Genomic DNA, 20,226 nt, shown 5'->3' with positions numbered 1-20,226 from the left:
TTTCCGCACTCTGTTGCGCTACCCGTGAATGGCGCTTTGTGTTCCCGGTCGCTAGCCCCACACTACAGACGGACTTAGTCTAGTGTGGGTAGGGGGGAGCGCGTGAGGGGACGGGGGTAACTCCGTCCGTTCCCCCTGTGAGGGAGGGGGGTAACTGTGTGCTGGTGTAATAGTGCCTTTTCTTCTTAATCCTAGGCTTATCTATTATATCACCCTGATTGTATTTGCCTTCAATGGAGAGGGGCTCCTCCCTTTCCCTTGGAATAAGGGGTGTATTGTTGTTGTGCTATAGGCTTGAGGTGATTTGATTGTATATCAGGGTCTTTATTATATTACATCTAGCTTCTATTTTTGTCCTTATCACAATTGCATAACAGATTTGTTTACTAACCCTGTTCTATTTTTAGCTGTTATCACAATACACAATAAATCCAAGCCTGTTCTATTTTTAGATTTATCACAACACAACAATTTGTTTGCCAAGCTTTGCTCATAAATCTATTGTTTAGCCATCACACCAGGGTGGTAATCCCTGCAATGTGACATAATATCTGTTTTTCTAGATGGGTGGCTGCGTTGTAGCCTCTCAGGATACTTGGAGTTGACGTAGTTTTTCTCTGTTCTGGTTCACTACACTCGTATGTTGGCTCGCAGCTTGCAGCTATGTGGCGTGTTTCAGCCTATCGGCGGCAGGGAATGTCCCGTCCTGCTAGCGCCGCTTGCAGCTATGTGGCGTGTTTCAGCCTATCGGCGGCAGGGAATGTCCCGTCCTGCTAGCGCCGCTTATCCAAATCCAGCTGATGGCGGCAGGGAATGTCCCGTCCTGCTAGCGCCACTGGTTCGGATCCTGCTATCTCTTGCAGTAAAATTGGCCTATTTTCAGCCGTTTACACTTATTTGGCTTGTTTCAGCCGGTCCGCAGGCCTGTTTCAGCCCTTTTGGCGCTCAATTCTCCGTTAGATATCAGCGCTGCTCGCGGTTATTCGTCAAATTTCGCTGTCTCGCTTCCACAACTGCCGGATGCAGAGTTAAACTTTGCTGTCCAGGGTGGGTAATTCAGGTTGCTTGCGTCAGTTTTGCCAGATTCACTGCTGGGAGTACCTTAGCCTCAGATGCGCGTCTGCTCTACACTTGTGGTTCGCCGTAATCTCACACAGCTGTCACCAAAGTTGTGGTATCCGCCTAGGGTAAATGGCAGACACCAGAGTTCGAATAAAGACTACGGCAGTGTGAACAGACGTGGACACCTTACTATAGAGAAGCTACGCTTCTCTAGCATTCACTAGACAAGAATCAACATCTATTTCAGTTGTCACTTTATTGAAGGGTTAAAGGATACTAAAGCTATATACAACAAACAATAACTACATGGATAGGAATAAATGATCATAACATAAAAGCATTATAATACATATACAATAGTCAGTTTGGGCAATCATGATTCCCCATCCCTGGAAAGGGTGGGGGGGAATTAAGAATACAGTTAACCATAATATAAATACATATGGATTAGGAATAAAGATAGTTAAAGATAAATCATATAGTAAAACATAGATAATTGCGATGGTTAGGTAGATGGCTATCCCTGTCTGGGGCAGGCAGGATAGCCCATGGAGCAGCACAATAGGTAGATAAGCATAGAGGGGTTGAGTGGTAGGTCTGGGTACTAAAGAGGGAAGGTTTGATGATTACTTGTGACAACAGCAGTCTGTGTGGGGGTGATTCTAATCAGGTGAGGGCAGGTTTAGATCCTTTATCCTCAGGGTTGAGGTGGTGCTGATAACTTGGTGGTTGAAGGGGAAGGTTCCGGTGCTTAAGATGGGAGAGGGAGGGGTAACACCCCTCCCTCCATTTGCAGGACAACTGAGAGATGAAATCAATACTGTTATCTGACATATTTTCAGGTGGCTTTATAATTGTAGAATAACAGGATTTAGCTAGGTGCGTAGCATCACTATAATGTCTTGGTTTCTGCATGGTCCAGAGCTGCCGCATACCACACATGCACAAATTAAACTCAAATTAGAAAAACAGTATATCCATATCAATTATCAGACATAAACTTAATAGTTTATATGATAAATAAATAAGATTTATACATTTGACTGACGAAAAGTTTGGAGGCAATGCGGTTTTTCCCCTGATAACGTATCCAAATCCTTGAGATGTCAGGTATGGACCAGAAAATTACATTTTTCCATAGAAATTGTCACACAATCAGATTGCAAAAATGCTGCAGGTTAACCACTGACAAAAAACAGTTTTGTTGGACTTTTGTCTGATTAAAAGAATTGCGATATTGCAATCAATTCTAAAAACACAATTTGTGCCCTAGAAAAAAAATCAAATAAGGGAAAAGAAACATAGAAAAATGCAGAGTAACAAAAATTGTAGGGTATTCTTTAGCAACATTAATTCAAATCAAGGATGACTATTATGGACATACATATTTTGAAAATGCTATGGAGATGATACGTGTATAACATTGTGTATAGTGGTTTAAGGAATTATTATTGAAAGATTTATTGTTAGATAAGTTCTATTGTATTTAAATTTGTATCAAAAAATCAACATGTAAATAATAGACGAATGGATTTTTCAGTAAATGATGCATTTTTAGAACTATTACTTATAATTACAACTCTCTATGACTATATTTACCACAGAACATACGAAAATAATCTAATTATAGAGATCTTAAAATGGAAATTGTTAGTGTGCCATATACCCAATATGTATAGAAGACAGTTGCAATCTTTATTTCTTTCGCATTCTACCCTGCACAAACCTACTCATAAAATATTATTGTGCAACACAATCAAGATTTTGGCACATATTGTTAATTCTCATGTAAAATGATGTCTCTATTTCTGTATGTCTGTAACTGTAAGATATCGATAACCGCTGAACAGATATGGTTCTCTTCATAGTGAAGCTTCTCATAAGATTACATAGGTTTATAACTAAATTTGTCAGAGGGTTGCACCATGACAACCCTACTAAAAGAAAAAATTACCCAGTTTTATTTCTACAAAATCTATGGTAGCTTGAACATCTTAGGAGAAGCAATGTATGAAGATTAATTTATCTCATTTTATATCTAATATATTTGGGTAGAAATGCATAGAGGATACAAATTCTAAATTGAAATTGCAGCATTTTTTATTTGTGACAAATTTAGCTGTGCACAGAATTCGGAAAATATTTATCCAGAAATCATTAATATATTGTTTAATTTTTCAAATTTTAATGGAAAAGAAAAACGACAAAGGCCTTCAAATATGTTCAGTAAAGTTTTTTAATTGAAAGTAAACTTAACTGGGGTGATGGTATTCACGAAATAGACATAATATACAGGGTGGGGCAAATAAGACCGGACAAACTTTAAACGGCCATAGCGCCAAAACTACTTGACCAACCAGGACGTTTGACCACACTATAAAAGGCTTAGGTAATGACCTTTTAGCTCAAAAAAAAAATTTGGACGAATATAGACGTGTACACCGAGCTGGCCGCGCATATGTTCAACAAGGCAGATTCCAAATGCGCCGGTGGTTAATGCGCAAAATCACATAACATAGGGTCCGATAGGGAAGGAGTTGGAATCTTGACCCAAAATTTTGTGGGTGTCTTAGGCTCATTGAGACACACATTTTGCCGTGTTTAAATCCATTTTAGCTCAATCCTAGCCGAAATGAGATCGATTTTTCAAGATTTTGAGCCTTAAGAAATCACAAACAGTAGGGCCCGACAGGGAAGGAGTTGGAAATTTGACCCAAAAATTTTTGTGTGTCTTAAGCTCATCGAGACACGCATTTTGAGTACTTAAAGTCCACTGTAGCTAAATCCTAGCCCAAATGAGAGCAAAAACATGGATTTTGTCAATTTGGCGGTTACTCATGTTCCTAAGGAAATGTGGCCTCCCAGCAGCCCAATCTTAACTCAATGGACTTTTGGGCCTAGGGCTACTTTGAAGCATGCACCAATAGACGTGCCCATACCACAAAGACCTCCCTCATTGCCACTATCAAGGAGAACTACGCCAGCTTGGACAGGTACATTTTGACCTGGACCTGCCAGCAGTTGAGGAGGCCGGTAGAGGCGGTGATTGAGGCTGGCGGCGATTTTGTTGAATTATCTACTAGTCATATACCTATTTTGCTTGCCAGTTTTTAAAGTTCAATAAAATCTTTAAAATTGACGATTTTATGTTTATTTGTTTAGAAGTTAGAATTTGTCCGGTCTTATTTGCCCCACCCTGTATATAATTGTAAATAATCTATAATTCAAACACTGTCAAAATGTTCTGCGTGATATTTTAATGACAGAGACACACGCACAAGATAAAAATTTATAATTAAAAGGTATTTAATTCTAGCTTACTTCATCAAAATAAATTCATTCTTGTTATCATATGTATAATTGGTCTTATTGTTTGAAAACCTAATAAATCTCTAATAAACCAAATGAGTAGACAATTTGACACACAACATTTAATTTAGTATTAGTTAAAACCACAAAATTAAGCACAAGAAATATGTTTACACCTAGCAAAGATTTAAATATGGTTTTATTTTCTATTTGTAATAAATTAAGTATATTCTATAATTTTAAGTAATTTTACTGACCTCCCACGCCCTTCCCTCAGTGGTTAGATGCGAAACAACTAGTTATCCTTATACTAAAGTAACAGGATGTCTGTGTGTTTGTCTGTGTGTTTGTGTGTTTGTACCGAAGGATCTCGCTTACCGCTGAACCGATCGGGTTCTCCTTAACAGGGTAGCTTCTCATAAGTCCCGGGAAGGTTTATAACTATTTTGGGGGAGGGTACCACCACCCTATCAGGAGAAATCGCCCCTAGAAAAAAATTACCCCTCTCGAAAAAGAGACTCCAACGAAACATAAACCAATTATTTCTGTAATTAGATATTTGAAATAAAAAAAAAACATTCAAAGTGCCACTAGAGGCCTCTAGGGGCGTAGCCGCTAGTTAATATAATAAAGGATTAATAGTTTTTATTTCAGTACCTTATCCCTGTTGCTATCATAAAATACATAGGTAGGAACTTAGAAATGATAATAAAATTTCAGCCGCCTATCTAGTTAAAGCCAAGCTTATATTACCTAAAGTTTGAAAAAAAGATGATAACGTCTTAAATTTGACAATTAGAATATTTTTTCTCTCTGGAATTTTTTCAGGCTATGAATGAAAAAAATATCTGGTGAAAAATTTGAAAACTAATTTTTTTGTTGATATGGAGGAGAATCTTTACCAAAAACTTCAGCCGTGTACTGTAGCTCGGAAATTCTTACCCCCATATTATACCGGCTGGGCCAAAACAGACGGACAGTCAGACAAACTCACATTTTGAAAGAACATCAAGTCATCAGCCTTTATTACACTCTCCTTGTAAAAATGGTATAAAATTGAAATGTAGGGAAGTAAAAATATCTGGTGGTTTGGCTTACATGCCAAAAATAAAACAGCGAACAAAAAGTGAACATTAAGGTAAATGTTGTCGGCAAAGTTATGTATGTCTGCTATAGGATTCAAATATTGGGTATACTATATTAGCGAAGCTACTCTATGCTTATGTTCGCTCTTTCTATTTGATCTATATGTGCCGTTGTGTGGAATCGTGAACATCAAATCAATGCATAGAAATATTGTACATTGGTTTCTAATACTTTTAACAAAAAAATCAGCCATACAAATTAAGTGAAATCATACAAAACAAAAATTAACCGCAGAAATGTTATAACTATACATATATTTTAAAAATGCATAAAAATTTTAAACATTTAAAACGATTACTTGCAAATCCTTCCTTACCAAATCAAACATAATGCTTCCTCAACAAGATAACCCCATAATAATTTTATTTTTGGTGTGAAGAATGCATCTTTAAATGATGAACAGAGTAGGGAGAATTAAATATTTCTCTTCTTTTTTTTTACCATTTTCTTAAACTAATTACCTATCAATAGTTGTTATATAAAAGTTAAAATCTGAAGTTTCTTGTAAAAAATCCATCTCCAAGTTTTAATGTATAATCAACTTTCTATGAAATACTTGGCTGCTATTAAAGATAGTTTCTCGTATTCATTCGAATCCGGTGGATAGGAACCGGTTCTCATCCATACAAAAAAACTATGTCTAGCATGGTATTATATCCAGCTTTCTACGAATATAAAAATGTACAATAATAAGATTAAAACCAGTTTTTTTAGCCGGTGCCCTCGGCACCCCGGGGCTAAAAAAACTAGTTTTAATCTCATAATTGTACATTCTATATCCGCGGAAAGCCGTTTGTAATACGATGCGAGAAATAACTATTAACATTTTTTTGCGTAAATTCCTTTAACTATTAAGCAGTGAACATAGTAAAAGTGTCGGACTGATTATGACGTAAAAAAAATTAGCCAATGAGAGGCCATTATTGACCAATGGTAAAATTTATAGTGGACTCTCATTGGCTAATTTATTTTTACGTCATAATCAGTCCGACACTTTTACTGTGTTCTTAAGCAGTCTAATATACTTTAACCTTCCTTTTGTATGGCTCTTTTAATTTTCTTACCTTTAAATGTTATAACCTTTGTAATTTTATTTTGTAATAATATAAAAAAAAACTAAAAATATTCCATTGTCCAACCCTGATCGATCACACATGTTTGATAAATGATTAGAACTGTTTAGAACACACTAAAGGAATTCATTTCACGTATCAATGGTGTTTCTTACAGGTAACCAAAAGTACTTAACAAGTAGTGCAGCTATCCTATAAATGGAGTATGGGGAACAAGATGACCATGTATTTAAAAGACTAATGTTTAAGTCAAACACTGACATAAAAACTGCCTTTTTCTAACTGCCAAAATTTTCTTTTTTACTGAAAAAAAAGATTGACTGCTATTTATGATTTAAGTTAGCTTGTTATTGCTGCGTTTTTATGAACATAATTGTTCTTTTTTTAAGTTTTAAAGGCATCTTAACTTTGTTTTCCACTTTATTGCAGTTTTATTTGCACAACATTTCTATATGTTTTGAGGGTGGGAGTGAGATTATTTTTTTTATTTGATTGTTTATTTATTGAAATTAAATTTATTTCCTACGCCTACACTACATAACATTATATCAGATAGGCAGCTGAATTAAATAACATGTCCTAAAAACACAAAAGTGATGTCTTTATAAAAGGTAAAATCCAATTGTTTTTAAGGTGTAGAATCAAAATCAGTTAAATATCTGCTTTAAAAGACTAATGTCCAAAAGATTGTAATTAACAGTTGATATATTATTAAAAGATTTTCATGCACTCTAATAAAGTGATACTCACAGCAGCAGGCTAAAATAATGATACCCCTATCCAACCCCTTTACCTCATCCACTCCCCTCCTACTAGATGAACGAACTTGCCATGTAAGCAACCTAAATTGTTTCACCAAAGGATGATAGATCATTAAAATGTATAGTTACCTTAAACATAGTTGAGCCAAAGCTTTGTATATTATCCTCTCGAAATTTCTTGTGGATAATTTTACAAAAGTCAGGAAAATATATCAATCCATCCCTAAATTAAATAAATAAATGTTAAAATAAAATTAAATGTAATTATATGAAAAGGTTGAAACACACAAAGATTAGGTAAAAATAAGTAAATCTGGAAAATAGTGCAAAAAAATCAAGAATCTATAGGGATAAGACAATGGTCTATAAATTGAGGTACATCCCAAATGATGATACACAAAATTATCCCTTCTGTAGATTAAAATTGGTGGTTGAAATGTTTAAAACTCAAAAAACGTCACCAAATTTTGTAAGCCAGCGAATAATAATACGACATTATAAAACTTCAGAAACTAGTGTAATAAACAGCCCATTGTCCCCTCTCTCTGAGAAAAATGTAGTAAGAAGAAGAAAAAAAATGCTAAACAAAATCGAACATTAAACATTAAATTTTTCTGTCATAGATATTATAAATTAAAAAGATTATTTCGAAAAAAAATATGTGTGTAGAAGGATCGTACTTACTGTGAAACTTTACTCCTAAAATTTTGTTTTATAATTGTAATATCTTTGAATGAAGAAGAATAGAGAAGAGTATAATTATAAAAGGGAAGAATTTAAATATTTTTTTTAAGAAGAAAAATAAGAATCTAATAGATTTAATCCAAAAACACTATCTGAAATTTAAAGAAAACATGCTAACAAAGAACATTTTTTTCCAAAAGAAATGATGCATCTTTATTCCAAAAATCTAAAACATTACAATTACATACAGACAGCCATAATATACCAGTGAGGGAAGCTAAGCTCTATAGAACACGTTTTACATGTGATGAAAAAATTGAAAAACCATGCTTTAAGGTGAAATATAATCTAAAAACATGTAAGGCAACTAGACTTCTAAATATGAAAAGAGATAATGAAGTGAAATAAATGAAAAGGTAAATAGAAACCATCCTTTAATTACCTTGCAATTGAATTAGTCATATCTATAACTTCTTGTTCCAAAGGATTCAAACCTAGTGCCATCAGGGCTATATGAAGGTCCTAAAAATATTATAAATTACCTTGCGGTAGCATTTGTCATATCTATGACTTCTTGTTCTAAAGGATTCAAACCTAGTGTCATCAGGGCTATATGTAGGTCCTAAACATATAAGAAACTTAAAATAATAAATTAAATTAAAAAATAGTTATGGATAAACTTTTATTTTATATAACCTTAAAATAAACAAAATCAAGTTTTAACTAATTCTAAAATGTTGTTGTAATTTTAAAAAAAAATACTCGGAAATTAAAGTAAAGAATAGAGGAGGCATGAGCTATACATAGCTGCTCTTCCCTTCTTATTTACTGGCCTAGCAACTTACTTTTATTGCATTTTGATTGCTTGGTTCATAAAGTTGATTGTCCAAATGTTTCCACCATACGGGGTAATTTTGTGTATCATCATTAAGGACAACCATCGATAAATCGGCCATTGTCTCATCCTTTAGTGGCCTGTATTATATGCTACTTTGATGATAAATCTATATAATACTTACCTACATCTTAATTGTGTTTGATAAACCTAAATGATTTTCTACCCATGATTATCAAATATTGAAATAACACATAATTCATATCATAGAATAACTACATGGGAAAAATCGGGTAAAAATCACGATGTTCTTCATATTTAAGACTTTTTCCAATTTAATCTATCCTAAATATTTTTTTCTGTACTACTTCTTCTCATAGGTCCTGAGGATAAGTATAACTAATTTTGGGTTAGGCATCACCACAGCTTAAGATAAATCGTCCCTAGAAAAAATTCCCCTCCCCCTCCCCAATAAAAAGGTTTGTTTATTTTTTTAAATAAGGACTCTTAGTCACTCTAAATATACGAAACTCTATTGTTTCAGTAGCTGAAAACTGATAAAGCCGTAATGATTTAGGAGAAACACAAAAGCCAATCATGAGTGGTAAACCCAGGGAGGGATATAACACTGGAGGTAAGATTTACATCTTTCCACTTGATTTTACTATATTCCATAGGCATAATTTAATCCATTCACTTTGTAGGGAAGATTGATTTACAGTCCATTGTTTAATCCTTGTATTCCTGGGAACAACCATACGATCATGAATCATTAACAAATTATTCAAATGTTTATACAAAGCCGATAGTCTGTCTGTCAAAAATAGCTAAATAAATTTCAATGATGATATATAGAGTTAGTTTGTGTATTGAATATTGATTTTTTTTCTCTTTCAAAGTTAATTAAAACTCAATTGAATATTGATACTCTTCGTTTCCAAAAAATAAAATATCAGATAAAAATAATAATGAATCTTTTTGCTTTTCTAATGGAAATTGGGTTAAGCAGGACACTAATTTATTTTATATAATTCAACATATTGAAAAAAGTATTGAATTCGACAAAAAAAAATGAAAAAATAACAGAATCTCAGTCTGACTTGTGTATGTACCGAATAATCTCGCTAGCGGCTGAACTGATGTAGTTCTCCTTTAAAGTGTAGCTTATCACGATCCTAGGAAGATTTAAAATTTGGAGGAGAGTAACACCATCCTACCCAGAAAAATAGGACCTATAAAAAAACCTCCTTTCTCCTTTTCTTTTTAAAACTATGAAAGAGGGGTAGACTTCCCACCTGCTTAAGTCACTTTAGAGGCCTCTAGAGCATATCCGCTAGTATCTTGAAAAATAAGATTAAAACAAAATTAGTTTTCATAAAAACTGATGCTTTTTTTAAATGAGAAAAATATTATTGTCCTTTCGTGTTAATACACACAGATCTTAAATATTTATGAAATATTTTCTGAAACTTACAAGCTATACAAAGAAGATATAAATTGCACTTCACATAACCTCAAACCCAAATAAACCAAATAAATATTATAAAATATCTGTTTATCATTAATTTTTTCGCTGTATTTTGTATGAACACTATAACGGGTGCAGCACCTTTGATAGTAAGTTTCTATGACTCAAAAATAATTATCATAAGGGGGAGGGAGATTTCAATGGCACTTAATTGTTTCATTAAAGTTAAACCAAACTACGTGTTTTATTTAAACCATGGATATTTATGAATTATGTAATGTGTAATGTTCTGATTTTAAATATATTATATTAGTTTGTTTTTGTCCATAAAGGTATCAACTAGTAGTAACAGGATGTCAGCCTGTTATTGGCTGTGTCTATCTGTTTGTAGTTAAGATCTTGCTAACGGTTCAACCGATATGGTTCTCCTTTACCATGTAGATTATCATTGGTCCTTGGGGAGAGATGAATAAAATCCTCCTTACATATTAAAACTAAGTATTGGGGAAGGATCATATCAAACAGGAAAATAAATTAATTCTTAATTTATGAGAAGATTTCCCATTCACCTATCTCTCTACTCCAACAATTGATTATTAAACAATTTTCTCAAGATTTTGTTGTAAAAGGTCAAGAAACCAGCAGGAGGTATTGGTGTGGCCAACAAAATTAAAAACAAAAACGGATAGGTAATCGAGCCACAAAAATCTAAAAAAAATCAGACTTCATTATTTAATTGATAGAGTGAAAGATTGTATACATTTTAGTAATAAAATTATAAACAAAAGTTTCGTACTATAGACAATATAACTAGGGGCTTGGCTCCATGAGAAATTGGGAAGTTTCCCTAGTATAGAGAATCTTTCTTAAATCTATAGAGACAATATCAAAAGTAGCTCAAAACTAGTGCAGGACCAGTTGCCATATTCCCTTAGAAGAAGAGCCCAATCAGTTCAGCGGTTACCGGGATTTTAAGCTTCAGACAGACAGACAGATATTGTTCTTCTTTGTTTTATAGATTACTTTTGGCTTCGTCCTTAGCCTCTAACCACCACAGGGCCAGTAGGTATATTCCCTGAAGAGTAGAATCCAATTGGTTTAGTGGTTCCGAGATCTTAAACTTCAGACGGAAGGACGGACAGACATCATTCTACTTTTGACCAATGTATGTCTGGAAGAGATAATAATATTTTATTGGATATGACATGGATTGGGCAGAGATTAGAAACCATAACCATCCAAGCAATTTGCAGCTTTACGTTTTTGTCTATTCTATTTATCTATCAGTTTATTCCTGTGAATAAAAGACTTTTTCATAGAAAAGTTTGGACATCCTTTGTCTAGTTACACGACCATACAACTGATTAGGTCAATTGAAGAGTAGGTTTGACTTTCTTTCTAAAAAGACCTTGTAAATTTGTTTTGCAATATTATTTTATCTTAAAAATAACTTTAAGTTAAAGGATTAAAAAAATTATAGAATTTAAAAAGTCAAATGAAACTAAAACAAATTTACTGTTAATATTATGTTTCAAAAATCTCATTTCTATAATATTAAACTTACCTGAATATCATATATATGTAAATTAATAAAAATTTATTATACACCTACACTACATACATGGAAATCTTTCATTATGGCATTATTATCATAGCAAAAAGAATACTTTAAAATTTCATATAATGTAATAAATATCAAAACCAATTTTTGTTAGCCCCGAGGGCCGAAGGAGCCGGCCTAACGGTATTAATGTCTTGCTTTTTATTTTAACATTGGTGTAAAATTGTCTGTAGTACCATGCTACGATGTTGAGAACCGGTTCTAATCCAGCGGAAATTAATCGGTTTTGAAGCAATACTTAGATACTAAAAAATCACTTTTTATGTGAAAAAGTTTGCCTTTGGTAGTGCAAAAGTCTAACAACATTTAAAAATGTATGAAATCAAACGCGTTTCAAACTTGTACACTTGTTTATCATGAGAGCCCCAAAATGCTTGGGATTATTATTATTCTTGAAATTCAGTGAAAGAATGAAAATTGATGTTTTTCCCCCACCCATTCAACAGTTAGGTACATATATGGATTTTTGTGTATTGAAATAGAATTTTTTTTTGTATAAATTTTACTATTTAATTAGGTAAAATCTGGGATCAGAACTCATCACCACAGGGACTAGATACAGGTTTTCTTTTGCAATGATTAAAATAGTGGAAAAGAGAGGGGAGGGGGGAGGGGTGTTGTGGTATTATAGCAACTTTTCAATTATATTTTTGAAAAAAGATTCTAATTTTTAGAATTTAAGTATTTAAAGCAATCCATTCGTGTATCTATCTAGTCAATGCCTCATTAGCATAATAATATTTCGCTGATTATTTGAGACAACTTTAAAAGGTTTTGATTCAAAATAACAACAATTCTGCTATTAGAAAATATATGTAGATCATAGTTTTAAAGTTAAAGAAACTATTAAAGAAAATGGAACAGAACATGATAGAAATTAAAATTTAAATAAAAAAAATACAATTTGAATCATCGAAATGTCAACTTTCAGAGTTAAAGTAACACACCATATCCAATTCAAAAATGCTTATAAAGTATAATATTCAGGAAACCTTGTACTGTTTTCCTAATTCATCCTATTTGCCCTAAATGACCATGTTACCACGACTATTTAGTATTCTAATGGCGCATCAGTTTACCAACCTATATTTTTTGTCAATGTCATTAGTAATTCTCAGACTTTTAATTTATTCTTAATTCAGTCATTTACAAACAATGCAATATTTAAATATAAACATTTACTTTAACTGTCTGCAATATTCCTTTATTGGTATGAAAATAATTTTCATTTTATTCAACATTTTTTTTTCGATTTACTGACGGTCGAAGTAAATTACATACTAGATGCTCAGAACAATGGGAAATCAAATTTTGTTACTACTATTGAAAAAACTTTGAATATCTAACCAAAACCCCCAAAGATATTAGGAAATATTTAAAGAGTAAATAATAAGCTACTTGTCCTTTAATCTTAAAACACAAAAAGAGACAGGAAAATCACGTTTCCGCCACTTCGTTTCTAACGGACGGATTGACGAACAGAAAAGTAGACGAACGGAGATTTGGAATTATAGAGTAGCTTTGCTAATAAAAGACTTGCAGTCATAATTTCTATCTTGCATAATTTGAGAAACCTAAGATATTATTTAAAATCAATCAAAATCAGTAAACGATAATTTCTAGCATAAAACCTACCATCAAAGCAAAAAAGTGCATCTAGTTTTCTAATTGGTTAGACGGATGGTTGACAGTATCTAAATCTTACAAAAAGTTTCACACCTTATTAGGTTCAATCAAAGATTGATGCAATTTTCACATCTGGATGTAACCTTGAAAATATATAATTAGTAGCGAAGCTACTCCAGAATTATGGTAGGTCATAATGTGTATAAAATATTAATAACTATACAACACCACCTCCTTAGAGCAGTATATGCTATATGATTGATTTGTGTAAGTAATTTCCACATATTGATGTCTTTAGAAATATCATCTGTATTCTATAACTCAATTTGAGTGTCCGTCTGTCCACTTGTCTGTTCTTTCGTCACAAAGATACACTTATAAGTCACTTAGGAAAGATTGGAACTAATTCTAAAAAAGACACATCATATTTTCTTAATCTTAATTATTTATAATCATTGTTTTCTTCTCGTTTAAACAGTATTTCAGTTAAATTTTTTTTAACTACAGATTACTGTTTTTTTCCTCCCAAAACTAAAAAAAACATTAGTATGGGCCGTATGAAGTTATCTGAACCTTTTTTCAACTCTATTGATTTCTCTCACAGTCATTTAGAATTTCTTATCCAAAAACAGACTTGGTAACGGTTAAACTTACTGAACAAGGATGATTAAGTTTAAAGAAAACTGGTATATTAATAGAAAAAGTGCCTCTATGGGCTTTGTTCTACTCCTAAACTAATAAAAATATATAAGAATTTACCCTCAACCCTAAAGCAAATTTACTTGCTAAAATCTATGAAATTTCTCAAAAAATCGCTATTTGCACAATGGTTCAAAGATCTTTTTTTACAGACCAGGTAAGTAAATTATTAAAATTAATTACGGGTTCCAACCTAATTATTAACTGCCCCCCCCCCCCCCCCCAGCCCAAAAAATACCAGGATGAGTTTTTACCACTGAAAGTCCCAAGTCAGACTTATTAGTAGTTGACAATCGTAATAAAGAGTTTTTTCGTTAAAAAATATTCTGGTTACAAGTACTTAGAGAGGATGGGGATATTTGACTATGAATAACACGTTTATTCAGTGGCTAAATACCTTAAGGTAATTTTATTTAATCATGATTGGTTGGTTTTAAACTATTATCATATTAATCTATCATCATTGGGATATACATCAATTTATCATACAATCTCTCATCCCTTAAGATCTCTGTAAATAGTCGCGGAGTTCAAGCTTTGAAGTGAATGAAATATGGTTTATAATCTCTGATAGAAATATAGACAAATGAATTATTATAATTGTAAAGTAGTTTTTCTACCTAAAACAAAGAAAGCCCACTTGAAGGCAAGATAAAGTGGTCAAATGAGAGAAATAAAAAATGCGCCAAGTCACTTGAGACAACAAACTCTAAATTCTTAATCGGTTGATTATCACAAAATTTCTAATCACGTACCAAGACAAGTATCTAACTTAATTTTAAAAAATTAATTTATTAAAATTTTTCAATACAAATTAAAGGAAAGTTAAATATTAAGGTTAAATTAGAGATTTCAAAAAATGAACAATTTTATTTTTTATTAGCAAACATTTAAATATTTCATCAGGTTTGATTGCTTGAATTAGTTGTGTGCACAGAGATTTGCCAAGGTGTGGGAGGTGGGACTTGAAGGGGTTAAAGAAGGAGGGGAAGGCAGTCTTCCTGAACTTAATGCATACTGTGCTGATTTGAAAATTGAACTAATGACCTACCAACCTAACTGACTTATAAAGGAGAGTGACTTCTAAATAATTTACCTTAACATCAATAACACCTTCCCTCAACCCAGTCTCAAACTGTCTAAATACAGACGTCACCACATCTAAAATAATGTTTTCAATATCAGTCTCATAAGTACAAAAATAAAAAAATCCTCAAAAACCACAGTACACTCATATTCTGTCGGTTGATTGATACTGCACTAATGAAAGATTTCCTTTATATTGAAACCAAAAGGCTACTTTTAAATTCATAGTCGTTACTTTGTTTTGGTCTCATAAATTATTGTTGCAAAAAATATCAAAATGTACCTAATTCATCTCTAGTTAACTCGTCTCCCCACATGGTTCTTCGGTACTTTTTAACCTGAAAAAAAGAAAAACAAAATTATTTTTGAACTTAGATTTTAATTGGATGCATAAAATCTTTACCAACATATTTAGGTCAAGAACATATCGCATATGTGCAAGTGCATTAGACCTGACCATAATTATTTGGTCTTTTAATAGGTCTTTAAATGGAAGATTCTGTAGCTAATGAGCTCATTGCCAATTGAGTTAATTTTCCAATTATAGTACTTACTACTCAGCCCTAAAATTGTATACAATATTTTGCTTTGTACCATTATTTTTTTCAGTATTTTCAGAAATATGAGAATATTGAACAGGCCTAGTTTGCATAATCAATTAATTCAAGCTTAAACTGCCAATTTGTGCAGTGATTAGATTCTACAAGGGATATAGGGATTTGTAAATGAACACCGAAGGATGATTTAGCCCTGCAGGGCTCCTTGGTTCCTAAACCTTATAAAACTAAACCTAAAAGAACAAAAGAAAAGAGAATATAAAAATAATATCTGCAAAAAAGCTTAAAATAGATTTGAGTAAAACTTCATCTTCAATTACTTTTTCTCTGAACCCCTGATCAGACTTAAGTATGTGGATCTAGCCAAACTAAATTGCCAAATTAAGCAAATAAAGAATTGTTCATTGCAGGAAGTCAGGGATTTAGCAATGAAGAATAATTGATTTTCCCTAATTTTTTAGGAACAAAGTTCAGTCCCTAAGATTAGGAGGGAAGACATACTTATCTGCTATACGTCTTTCATTGTATTTCTGTTTTTAGAGATATTAGATTTCATTTACTAAAACTTAAATTAAGAAAGCATTCTTTATCTATTTTTATAAAATTATTTCGTCTATACAAAAAAAAATATTTGATGATCTTTTATTCAACACAATATCAATTGAATAAAGTTACTACAGAACTATGTGGATATAACAACAGCATATGAATTCAAAACTTCACAAGATCAAATATTTCGGGGAGTATTTGAATAATTGGTTAATCTGTCAGTGATTCACTTGTTACTTTAGATACTCATCACATACACACACTCACACACACACACACAAATGAAATGCTAAAGCTTATAAAATACAAATTTTTGACAATTTCTTAGTGAATCCATAGTAAAATTTTTCCTTACAACCTCTATGTTATAAACAAATAGTTATTGAGTTGCTGCGCTGCAATTGCCAATGACAATGACCAACGCCTTTCTAATCAATGAAGACCTGTCAATTTTTTTGCGAGTCTGTTCTTTGTGAATCATAATTTATTAAGATTTGAGTTGCATATTTTAGAAGCTTAAAAGTATCAATCTTAAATTTCACTAGCTATTTTTGAAAGCGAAGCTTTTCTATAATTAGGATCGGTCCGTCAGTACGTCCGTCCGTCCGAGATAGATAGCTTTTATTCGTTAATTTAGGCATGTTAGAATTGTCCTATAGATTTCAAACTGTGCATGATGATTCCTGTAGTAGTTAGGTACGATTTAGAAAGCGAAGCAACTCTATAATCATTACCAGAATGTCCGTAGTCCATTTTTAACATGTTGATTTTTCTACTTTTTTAACAATAAATTTTTATGGATCTAAGTATCCGTTTGATCTAATTTTTGGTATATTGATTCCTGGGACAACAAAGAACAATATTATAAGCGAAGCAACTCTATAATCAAGTCCTAAAAATGTAAGTATGTCCATGAACATTATCCTGTATCAAGCAGTTTTTCAACAAATTTACTTACAATTTTGCTTCGACTCTTATACTTTTATATTCTGATTATTCAGTTTAGACACTATACAAGTGTTAATGTCCGTTTGTCCTACCGTTTCAGTGCTTCACTTTTTGGATGTTGTCATCCTTGTTTTGATAATGGTTTGCTTCGCCAATAGCCTTTGCCAATCTGAGAATTTTGGAAATTGCGTCATGCCCGCGTTTAATATGTACGTTTTTAGAAGGGGAAGGTTAACATATTTTTCATAAGTGTTTGATGACATGAACCCCCCCCCCCCCGTCTTATAGTATAAAACTTATCCTTGGCAAAACCAATCTCCCCTGAAAATTGTACTCTTATAGGTTCATCCGTTTTTTATACTTTCGTTTTTTAACGTTTAAATTTGTTTGATTAAGAAATGTGATTTTTATTATTTCTTTTTTTCATTTCTTTTTAAAAATAGGGGGGGTGGGATGGGTGGTTGGAAGCAATAATCTCTTGCAATTTGGAAAAGATATTCACTTATTTGTAAATATACATTTCAACACAACTAGTTTATAAGTCAGTAACCTCATATTTAAACAATTAATAATCTTTGTCAACGTAAATAACAAGGATGACGTTGTCGAATATCGCGTAGCCTAAAATAATTAATGGTGGTGCAACTATATTATATTAATCTTTCGTGTTTTCTAGTACTGTGTTTGTCACAAGAACGGCTAAACCTTTCAAAGTGTATTTTAAGGGGATCAGTATTTATAAATTTATTGAATCTCTATCTTATGAAATAATACATTTTTTAAAAAATATTGGTTCGAATTGATTGGCATAGTCAAAATGTCTTAGGATTGTTTTGGGCTATGTTTTTCACTCCCCTGCCCTCTCCTAGAGATACATATGCCGACATAATTACATTAACTATAGAGTGGCCTCGCATATCTTGTACTACAAGATCTAACCTGATATAAATGCAGTAAGATTTCTCTGGCTGACTAAGGCGTGCACAGTAATTTATGGATACAGAATCTGAATTTTATAAGGTTTAAAGGCATATGATTATAATCATGTTTTGATTTTCCTAGAGGAAAGGTACAGAAATTAAGCTGAATAATCTTCTTCCAAAATTCTAACAACAAGGTTCAACAATCAAATATGACAGAATATATATAAAAATATCGATATATCATAATTTACTAAATCTTGATTTCATAAGATCATTAAACAAATGACAAAAAAAAAAGAAGCCCAATCTGTACCACTTTTTCACCACTTTTAATTCCTGTGACGTCATAAAATGAGGGAGATAAGAGGAGAAGTGGGAAATAAAACCCCTAAAAAAGAGATGGAGAATATGACGTCAAAAGTGGTACAGATTGGGCTTTGTTAAAAAAAAAAGATTCATGGATTTCCGTAATTATCATTTACAAAAATACCTTTATTTCTGTACAGTTTTTTCCTAGTTTTTTTCCTAAGAAGAATTTTGTTCCATTATTTGATGTTTCTGAAAAACAACATTTTACAATATTTTTAGGTCTTTGATATATAGTTTAATTTTGGGAAATATGGTATTTTAAGAATAAAAACTTTAGTAGAATTAGTAGAGCAGGTCTAAGTTTTTGTGGATAAGGTTATACACACCAAAATGTTCGAAGAAACTCATTATTAACCCCCCTCCCCCAAAAAAGGAAACAAACACAATCATTTATGAAAAATATTTTTTAAACAGTAGATGTTCTTTTTTCAATCATCCGACGATTTTATGGTTGGGGTGTTTAGGGAGGGGAGGGGGGCGGGGGGGGGGAGGGGGGGGATTGAATGTTCCAATAGGAACTCAGAGGGATATTCCCTTAAAATCTTGCATCTATTGATGTATCTGAAATCTCAGATTTCTTATCTAATATTGATCACTTTGACGTGTCAGATGCAAATACAGGAGTAATTTTATTCAGATTTTATCCTTTTCAAAGAAATTATTATATTTTCTCGAAAAAATTACTTTTAACAACTTTATAAGCTTTACTGCTTAAGTTACGCACGTAAACTGGTGAGTATTCTCTAGATGTGCTTCCTGTGCATCAAATTATATATAGCTTGATAAACCTATGGTTCTCCTTTAGAGTGTTGCCTCTCATGGGTCCTGGGAAAGGTCTATAACTATTTTGGGGGAGGTCCTATTTTATATTACCCAGAGAAAAAATGACCCCGTAAAATTTTTTATTTACTTTTCTATTTGAAACTAAAATTTAAATAGGAGGGGGGGGGGGGGAGGTTTGACTCCACCTTATTTGCCCCTAGAAGCCTCTAGGGGCGTAATCGCTAGTGAATAATATAGTAATATAATTGTTCCTTGGATCCTAATGACCATTCTAAATCTAACTAATGTTTGATGTGTGTAAGATTCTTGTTTTACAAGATTCTGCATCTTTAACAGGGAAACAGGGATAGAACAATGGACTATTGATTGATTTTGTAAAAAAATCCTATTGCTTATTTCTTCCCTTGGTAGCTGATATATATTAGCTTATTAGGTGTAATTAAGGTTTCCAGATTGATTTAATCATTACTTATCCTTTCTTCCTGATATTTGATCATTAAAGAAACAAGAGAAATTGATCAGTACCCATACACACAAACCCAAACACTCACACAAAGACGATAACGGCGGATAAATGCATTAGTTACATCAAAAGTACTTAAATTTTTTTAAATCATAGAAAATTTTAAGACATTCTATTAGGTTAGGTCAGGTAATTTGCTAGTTATCAGATTTTCTATTATAAAACATTTTTCAAGTTATTTGCAAGACTATCTTTAAAAATACG

At 32.4% G+C, this 20,226-nt stretch overlaps 1 protein-coding gene across 2 annotated transcripts in view; it reads right to left on the bottom strand.

Annotated features, from left to right (window-relative positions):
* LOC145314503 (uncharacterized) overlaps nucleotides 1-18,437 on the bottom strand; it is a 45,982-nt gene extending 27,545 nt beyond the window's left edge. Inside the window, exons 1-5 of one of the 2 annotated variants that reach the window (XM_080154429.1) lie at nucleotides 18,364-18,437; nucleotides 15,654-15,708; nucleotides 15,381-15,445; nucleotides 8,578-8,657; nucleotides 7,481-7,574 (exon numbers count right to left, since the gene is read on the bottom strand). In XM_080154429.1, the coding sequence (XP_080010555.1) occupies nucleotides 7,481-7,574; nucleotides 8,578-8,657; nucleotides 15,381-15,445; nucleotides 15,654-15,687 (273 nt within the window). In that variant the 5' untranslated portion in view covers nucleotides 15,688-15,708; nucleotides 18,364-18,437. Of the gene's footprint in view, nucleotides 1-7,480; nucleotides 7,575-8,477; nucleotides 8,558-8,577; nucleotides 8,658-15,380; nucleotides 15,446-15,653; nucleotides 15,709-18,363 lie in introns of both variants that reach the window. The other variant, XM_080154428.1, reaches the window with a different exon arrangement.
* Between the last annotated feature and the right edge of the window lie 1,789 nt (nucleotides 18,438-20,226).

Source organism: Acartia tonsa, chromosome 3, assembly GCF_053477335.1.
Source record: "Acartia tonsa isolate MP-2025a chromosome 3, ASM5347733v1, whole genome shotgun sequence".
In the NCBI taxonomy this organism is placed as follows: Eukaryota; Metazoa; Arthropoda; class Copepoda; order Calanoida; family Acartiidae; genus Acartia; species Acartia tonsa.
The sequence above is the reverse complement of the archived record's forward strand: the minus strand, read 5'-3'. Positions and strand labels throughout refer to the sequence as shown.